At 38.9% G+C, this 9009-nt stretch overlaps 1 protein-coding gene across 4 annotated transcripts in view; it reads right to left on the reverse strand.

Annotated features, from left to right (window-relative positions):
• Nucleotides 1-9009, reverse strand: part of LOC145495184 (serrate RNA effector molecule homolog) — a 73035-nt gene that overhangs the window by 52426 nt on the left and 11600 nt on the right. For 3 of the 4 annotated variants that reach the window (XM_081474766.1, XM_081474764.1, XM_081474763.1), the window contains exons 3-4: nt 7316-7375; nt 6654-6848 (exon numbers count right to left, since the gene is read on the reverse strand). In XM_081474766.1, the coding sequence (XP_081330892.1) occupies nt 6654-6848; nt 7316-7375 (255 nt within the window). The remainder of the gene's footprint in view (nt 1-6653; nt 6849-7315; nt 7376-9009) is intronic. The other variant, XM_081474765.1, reaches the window with a different exon arrangement.

Consider the following 9009-nt stretch of genomic DNA (forward strand, 5'->3'; position numbering starts at 1 on the left):
ACGACATTAAAAGTGCTAGTGATATCCAATGGCGGGTTGAAGGGTGTCAGGCATTAATAATATTGTTAAGACTCAAGAGTCAGGCCAGACCATGAAGCACACCATGTCTGGGATCCTGTCTCTAAATTTGTTTAGCTTCAAGTCTGGAGGTTTGAAAGTGTAGAAGGCTTATGATATGGGCCCTGGTAAACGTTTCACACCTGCACATGAGGAATGGATTTGAAAGACCTCAACGGTATACAGACTTATGCATAGAGCAGCCCTTAAATGTACTGCAAGAGAGACTGCTACTTTTACAGCCAAGAGTTTGACGTGTCAGCTCTAACAGCCTCAGTCTAGGCATAGTTAATAGAAGGGGATTATTATGAAACTCAACAAAGTTCTTTGTTGTATGTTTTTGTTCTCTTTTTTGGCCTTGACCGCGCACAAAATACAATTGTTGTATGCTACTGACCGAGTAACTGACCAATAGAAACGCTTTGGTTACGTAATTCATGCATAGTGTATGGGCGCAAAAAAAGATTTTGCACGGTCGTGGACCTTCTAACACAAATCTTGGCATCTTTGTTTGCTCCTTTGATATTTGCCGGGCTTCACAACCATTCCCATCTATTAACTATGGTCTAGGACCTCGCAATCTATTGAAGGAGAGTCCCAAGTTGTCAAAGCTACAAGAGTGTATTCCTCCTACCCTGAAGAGGGATTCACAAAAGCATACCAATCTTTTGCAGTCTGCAGAGACACATGGATGCGGGTAAACACCTGAAGAAGTTAGAGAAAGAAACGACATAGACAGGATCAAGATAAAATGGGTTGAAATCCCAAACGTTTATTGGTGATCATGATCCACATGAGAAATCTCAAAGGGATAGGTCTGAAAACATCACGAAGAGGAACCCGCTTTTCTGAGAAAGTGAACACATATCCGAAAAGAACATTCTTGGAAGGTGAGGGGACAGGACGAAAGTGTAGTGAATGAGTGCAGTAAGATGAGATTGTGCAAGACAGTAGTGGCAGGAAAATGTCCAGCAAAGAAGAGTAGCTTGCTGCAGACCAAATAGCCCAGTACTTCAGCATGTTGTCTGTAATGTACAGAAGTGGCCGACTAGCTATACACCAAGCTGATCTGAGTCCGTCTCAAGATGAAGCAGAAGAGATCTTGACCAGGCTTGCAGTACGAAGACAGTACTACTTGCCAGCTACTTTACCATCCACCATGTAGAATATGTAATACAGTCTTGTGACCAGAAAAAAACAAATCAGTTATTTCACAGGGCTATGGAGCTACGGATATACACAGGAGGTTACTGAGCAGAAAAGAAAACGATGGCCAAGAGCCAATCAAGCTTCTTGAGTGCCTAGAAAAATTTTAAAAGTTCAACCGGCCAAACCTTGCTAAACCTAAGGCACTGGCGCCATGTATGTTGTCATGTGTGCTCGTTTGGACCCTAGGTTTTAGATAATTTCAGCTACTAGATCTTCTCGAGGTTCAATTTTTCCTCATAATTGCAATTTTTTTCACACATCTTCTTACTCGCAGACATGCAATTATTTACAATGTTTTGCGCTAACATCTTTCAGGCATAACCTTTATCTGCGGTTAATTCAGTATAGAAACTTTCAGAAGAAAAACGCATTTTCATAAAAGCTAGCTAAAGCTCAATCTTACAGTTGAAGTATTATATACAACTGTACGTGTTTACCAAGATTTACTTGCATGCCTGATGCAGCAAAATGAAAATTTCAAGGGTTTTTTTAACTCGGAATGAGAGCAAACAATAATTTCAGCAAAGAATACTTCTCAGGATTGATGAGTTTGTATGCCGAGTGTAAAGTAAGAGTTGACATTAATCAATTGCAAGATCAAGTATTTGACCTGTGATGATTGAGCAGGGTTTCAAGAGAAATCTAAAAAGCAAGATATGCCAAGAAAACTCTGATCTAACTAGTCAATGTTTTAGAATTCAAACATCACGGCCGTTCATTCCCACATTTAGATTGTATAGATAGAATTAAGTTGTTTTACACTGTTATTTAACCCTTGGGCGTACAAGCTAACTCGTACCCCCACTGTGGTATTAAGGAGAAATGGAAGGAACCCCCTCTGGTTTTTGCTCTATTAACGCACAGCGTACCAAACTTGGATTTTACTTTTTTCTTAAAAAGTCAAGAAATAATGGAAATTGATACAAAATCAAGCGAGAATGCTTATGAAATGTACAAACTGGTGAATTTCTGGAATTTGATGAAGAAAACTGGAAAAAATACAGAATAATGTCAAAAAAGGTTGATTTTTGTCCAAACCTACATGAAACTAGTGGTTGCTATGGAAACATAAAAAATGATGGACGCACAATTGACATATCAAAATATCCGCAAAGGATGAATGAACAGCTAATGAAAGTTTTAGCCCCTTAGAGTAAATCGTCTTCTCAAAATTTTGAAAATACCTTATTGGGGGGATGTATCTATCCCCCACCCCCCTCCCTTGTACATCCGAGGGTTATGGGATATTGCAAAGAATTTTGCTTTCATTGAGCTTCCACTGCCCTAAGTAATATTCAAAGATTTTGTTAATGACATTAACATAGAAATAACTTTGATAAACTGATTCTATAGTATCTAATATTTTTAGATTTCGCCCTTTCCTCTTTGTTAAAACTAGCCTCTTGTCATGTTGTTTGAACAGCTTTTGTTACCAAAAAATAACAGATGCCAAAAATTTTATTCTTGATTTCATCAGGCCAAGGGTGACTCTAAACTGTGATGAAATTAGTTTTGATTTAAAAAGTTGGACTTAAGCAATATTTGAGTCAGAATTCGAGCTAATTTGCCTTATTGCTAAATGTTGCGTGACATGGGTAGAAAATGACATTCCTTGATTGGCACCTGTCACTTCAAATGACTTGAAATTCCTGGTGTGAACTAAGTTAGGTCCAATCTTTATTTGTGTGAAATACCAATAAAATTCAATCTACTCTGTAAGCAGGAGCGGTGTTTAAATTTGATGCTTATTTTAGTGACATTTTTGGGATTTTGAGCAAAAAACCAGAGGGGGGGGGGGGGGTGGTCTAACTCCTAAGGGAAAAATCACAAAGCTGGCCCACTTTGTCTTTTAGAGTTGTTGGGTAGTACCTTCAATCTGGCAAAGTTTCATCCAAAAAGGAGAGATGGCATGTATCACCCCTGCCTGGTCCTCTGGTAATCACGGTCTTAACACTTTTGCTTTTTATATGAGAGTAAATTCAATTAGAGCTGACAAGTTATCAGCTATTGTTTCCAGGATATTAAACAAAAAAGAAGCTTTCATTTCTGGACGGTTTTTATGTCTCTGCAATAGCAGTTTCATAGTTTTATTTGATGACATTCATTTCAGTCCGATATTTTTAAAGGTAAAAAGTATGAAAACTGCTCAAATGTTCTTTGAAGACAGCATGGCACCAAGTTAAAGTGCAATTTAATTAAATCAGACTTTCAACGTGTCAGAGAGGTTTTTCCCCTTTCTTTCTATTTTCGGTGAAGTGGTGTTGTTGCGTTGTGTTGTGTAAAAAGGGTAAACTTACGACTCGTATAAAATGCGAAAAGGTCTCTTATTTAACTTGAGTATTTTTGAGCAAAAATTCCTCTTGGGGGTTGGAAGGGCTATGTGATTGGTGCGTGAGGGAGTTGCAGTACCGATCAGAAGAAACCTAACAGGGAACGCTTGACCGAACGCGTTCTGTTTCCGTTCCACACACGTTCCCGTTCCCGTTCTATATCCGTTCTGTATCCGTTCTGTATCCGTTCTGTATCCGTTCTGTATCCGTTCTGTATCCGTTCTGTATCCGTTCTGTATCCGTTCTGTATCCATTCTGTATCCGTTCCGTTCCCGTTCTGTATCCGTTCTGTGCTGTTCTGTTCCCGTTCTGTTAGCATTCCATCAGTAAGTGTTCTTGGAACTCGTTCAAAGGAACAAGGTTTCTGAGAACTTGTTTACAAGATTAGCGACACTCATTTGCATTTCATAAAATGGGTTAACACTGTCACCTTTATGTGAGAATAGGGACAGTAAACTTAAATTTTCGTTGTGAAAACATGAGTCCAGTTACTCGAAAAATACGGGAAGATGGTATTGTAACTTCAAGGCCAGTTTATAGTAAGTATTTTTTCCGAAACGATACAAAGCAACCAGCAATCTGTGTGATTGCCCGAGGAAAGGAAGAAGTAAACCAGCTTGCCAAGCATTTTTAACAAATCGATGAAAAAATGCAAACAAAAGACTAACTTTCGGCTCTTGTATTTACATGAATACTTTTAGTGAGATTTAACATTGAAGTATCGGGGAAAACTGTTCGGCGAATGGGTAGAAACTTGGCTGCAGGACACGAGCGGTGCAAAGTACTGACAAAAAGCCGAAGCAAGCATTTTGTGATACTTTTATTGACGTTATTTTCACAGGCGAATTTTCAGTAAAGTCTGAACGTTATCCTCGCTGATCCTTCCGCAAAGGTGGTGAACAACACCATAATAAAGGTCAACCAAGACATCAATGTTTTGTTTTGTTTCTCTTCATGAGGAAGCCTTTCAATCCCAGTCTAACTCGACTCGTCCATCCATTTCCTTATTTGGACATAAGTTGAGCTTGTTGATAATAACAAAATGGCCGCGACGAACTCGACATGGACGAGAAGATGCAGGGAAGATGCTTGCTTAGTGCGTGTAAAAAGAAATAAAAAAAGACATAAGATGATTCGTTCTGTCATTTTCTCAAGATCACCGGGCTGGACAAAAATTGAACGAACGTGTATTTAAAGTTACATCGTTTCCAAATCCTCGGTAAGCACTCTGATAGCGTAAATTACTACCATGTGTTCTGAAGAACATGTTCTCTTATAGTTTGCGTTCTGGAGAACACTTTTCTCCATTTTTGTGATTCGTAACCGTTCCGTATCCGTTCCACTTCCGTTCGGTATCCGTTCTGTATCCATTCTTTATCCGTTCTGTGCCCGTTCTGTACCTGTTCTGTACCCATTCCGTTTGCGTTCTTGTACCCGTTCTGTATCCGTTCCGTTTCCGTTCACAAACGCGTTCCCTGTTAGGTTTCTTCTGATCGGTACTGTATGCATGTGCGCATGTCACACCAATCACAGTGTGGGTTGTATCAAAGAACAAATCAAATTGCCTGTTAGAAAATAAGATGGTATCTACATTAATCTGGAGACGTGCCAGATTACTGTAGTTTGTTCAGTCAAACATTTTATGGCTTACTATTTAGCTATCTTACCATGACCGATGTAACATCGCCTGTACATCATAAATTCCCAGTTTCTTGCTGTACATCGCAACCAAAAACACTTGTCAAATTAACCAAATCATTACTGTAAACAGCTCCATGAATGCTCCTATCTCCGACACTTCACAAAAAAAAAGTCTTGCACGCCTTGCGTGCCTATGTTTAAACAGTTATCCTTCTTAAAGTTTAAAAAGCCTTTGAAGATTCGTCATTAATAATACTCAGAAGCGAATGTTCTCTATCTGAAAACATATTGTTTTGATCAAATAAAAATGAAATTCGATCTGTTTCTTGAATAGCGTTGCCTAGCACATGAACAAAATCTACCCAGGCAGAAATCCTGTGTAGTGTGAAAGTTGTTTTAAATTAGTTACTACTTCATTTTATTCCATAAGCATATACATATACAGAGAAGAGACGATCTGTCAACCAGACTTAACCCAGGGATGAAAATCTGAATGTTTTTCTTGAATCTAGCTTATCGGTAGTCAACTGTATTGTAATCTAAGCCGAATAATCAAACAAGCTGGGTGTAAACATTGCGGGTTGTTGTCAGAAAGTTACACGTGAATCTGAGGAATTGAAAATTATCGAACGCTTAGATTTTGTTAGAAAAATGTTTTGATTCTTCACCGTTTAAGATTAAGAGAGAGTTCGCGAGTTTCTGTTTGAATCCTTATTTCATTGTTATTGAAAGAACAGGAGTTGAAATGACATTTCGTGTGTGAGTAAACATTGTTGTGACATACGTGGTACGTGGTACGATGTATGTGTTTTTATGTAAATGAAAGCTCAGAGATCTTTAAGAGAGGTTAAGCAGAAGTGCGGGCTGCTACAAATTAGGAAAGAGTATTTGTTTGATAGGCGCTCAAGCTAGTTCACTAATTTAGCAATGCTTGTCGGCTTTTAAATTTACTTTTTGTTGTGAACATTGAGAGTTGTGTATATCAAATACAAGTTAGTAGTGGCTTTTTGTTTTGCAAAATACACGCAAATACGTGTATGAATAATAAAGGTTTCTTCCACCAATTAAAATACATGTATACCGGTGAAATTACATGCAAATGCGTGTAACTACCAGATCAGTAAATTTTACATGCGTGTAACTGCACGCACCTTACACGCACCTCACACGCAGTGTCCACGAATACTACACGCAAACTACATGCATTTCACGTGCCTGTAGGTGCTGCAATCCCTTTGACCGGTACTGTACATAAGCACCACTTAAAACTCGTGACCCATACAAGAATGCAGGTCTCAATCTATCTTGTCCTTGCTACATGTAAATGTTCTAATTGGTGAAGCAAGAACAGCTTCTTTAGATAATTTTTGTACCAAGGACACTGACAGGAATAACTCATGTGATGTAACTACATACCACTCTTCTTCTTTGTGTTGTTGGAAGAAGTCACTCATTTGAGTTTTTCTGAACTCCAGTTTGTATTCTTGATACTTTTTGAAAGCTTCTTCATCACTAATATTGTCATCTTGAGCATTTAAGAACTGCTTAAATGTCATCATGGCTGGAGCATGGTTGGTTTGGGGGAGCTGTGGCTGCTGGTCCACATCTGGTCTAAAATAACGATCATAACAACAGTTAGTCGACATCATGAGTTTCAAGGTAGCTAAGCGAGCGAACCGAGCTGCAAGGTTTTAGGCTGCAAAGTGTCAGTGTGAAGGGCTGGTCGTGAAGTGACCGGTCGACTTGTCTTGCTTGAAGGGTTTTCATTTACATTTTGCGGCAAAAAAGAGGACTGGCATGACTTGTAACTGGTGTCTCAGATTACCTTTCTAGTTTAATTTGAACTGTGGAATGTATCGATACTTATAATAACTAAAATGTCTGCAACTGTTGTTGTGAACAATCACCTAGGTAAGATGCTGAAATTCAACAGGAATTTAGATTTGAGACCTGATCTTTCATGAGCGAAATCAGTAGAACCACATGCACCAAGACAACGGGGTTGCTATTGCAGCTATTATCTCCATTTAAAAAATCAAAAGTGTGCAGAGCTAGCTCTGAAGTCAAGCTTTTCCCACCTCTGGTTAGGGCAGAAACAAACACATTCTTCTGGACAGATACGCTTCCACTGTCTTGTGCTGGAAGTCACGCAATACAGAATATTATGAGGCTTGTGAGGCTTCTTTGATGGCTTTAGCAATCAAACCCATATTGAATTCAGCCAAAGTCATGTTTCGTTGAAAGTTCTGTCCCCAAGGGATATTCATGGTAACTGATTGGTCGAAGCATAGCGACTCGTTTTTGGGTCGCTAAAACTGGTGGCAATCAAGTATGAAAAGTCCTTTGTCTGGCAGGTAATGAATAAACAAGATGAAGGACTTTTCTGAAAGTCTAAACAACAGTTGGTTTACTGTTTAAATATAACACGTTTATACCCAGCCCGTTATATGAAGCTCAATAATTAGGCATAGAAATTTTCCCAGAGCTCTACGACTCTACGGTAGTATTTTGAATGTTAAGCTCTGTTTCTCTCGGATATGCGTACACCACAGAGGTGTAGTAGCATATTTAAACAATAGAACACTTTTTCCATGTTTACATAGCCTCATCTAAACACGAGGAGGGTTCGGAGAATTTGAGACAGTTATGCAAACCTGAGACGTAATAAAATAATTCTCAAAAATACGCGCAAATCTAAAACGTCACAAACGTGTTTACATACTCTCATCTAAACACACCTATCGACCAATGAGAGCGCGCGTAGTAGCTCAGTTATTCTATAAAGTTATTGTAGCAAATATTATATCGCTTAGGGAATGTTGAGTGTTATTACGGATTGCAGTGTTTTAATAACTGTTTTCAATTTACAATTCTGTATGACTTAAACCTGACTACGCTCTACGTTCTACGCTATATGTTCTTCCATCTACGGTCAACGCGCTACGCTCTTAAAGCTCTTACACTCCATGTTCCACCATGTATGCCCTACACTCTACGTATTTATGAGTTTATCAGTTCAAGAATTTTTTACTACTCTCTACACTAGCTGAGAGGCTTAAAAAACCAGCAGAGTGATAAAAAATATTGGGTTACGAGTGCGAGTTTCTCAATCATCTGTGATGCTGTAATTTTTGTAATTGTGATTTATTGGCTTTGAATTCCTTATTATCTCATATGTGACCTTTCACACGAAAACGTGCATTAACGACTTTCCGTTACACGGGTGAAATGAATGGCCATCGAACGGGTTACAAACAGGTCACCAAGCCGTTTGAAACGGGTTTCAATGAGTGTTCAAACGGGTGATTAAGTATTCCAAACGGGTAGCCTAGCCGTCCGAATGGCTCAGGAAAAATTGTGAACAGGTAGCCTAACTGTTTGAACATCTCAGGAAAAATTGCGAACGGTTAGCCTAACTGTTCGAATGGCTCAGGAAAAATTGCGAACAGGTAACCTAACCATTCGAACGGCTCAGGAAAAATTGCGAACGGGTAGCCTAACCATTCAAACGGCTCGTAGAACATTTCGAACAGGTAACAGAACCATTTGAACGGCTCATAAAAGAATTTCGAACGAGTGATCTAAACATTCGAACGGCCCATGAAATCTTCAAACGAGCAGTCATGAACGGCTTATAAACTTGATGATTATAATTGGTTTTGTTTATTTCGAATGGTGCCGTGCCGCTAAACATTTCACTTAAAAATAATTTTGAACAGATGGCTTTTAATCATTGAAACTGCTCCTGTTACTACTTTATTTCACCACTGAA

The sequence above is a fragment of the Orbicella franksi genome, chromosome 8 (genome assembly GCF_964199315.1).
Source record: "Orbicella franksi chromosome 8, jaOrbFran1.1, whole genome shotgun sequence".
Classification (NCBI taxonomy): Eukaryota; Metazoa; Cnidaria; class Anthozoa; order Scleractinia; family Merulinidae; genus Orbicella; species Orbicella franksi.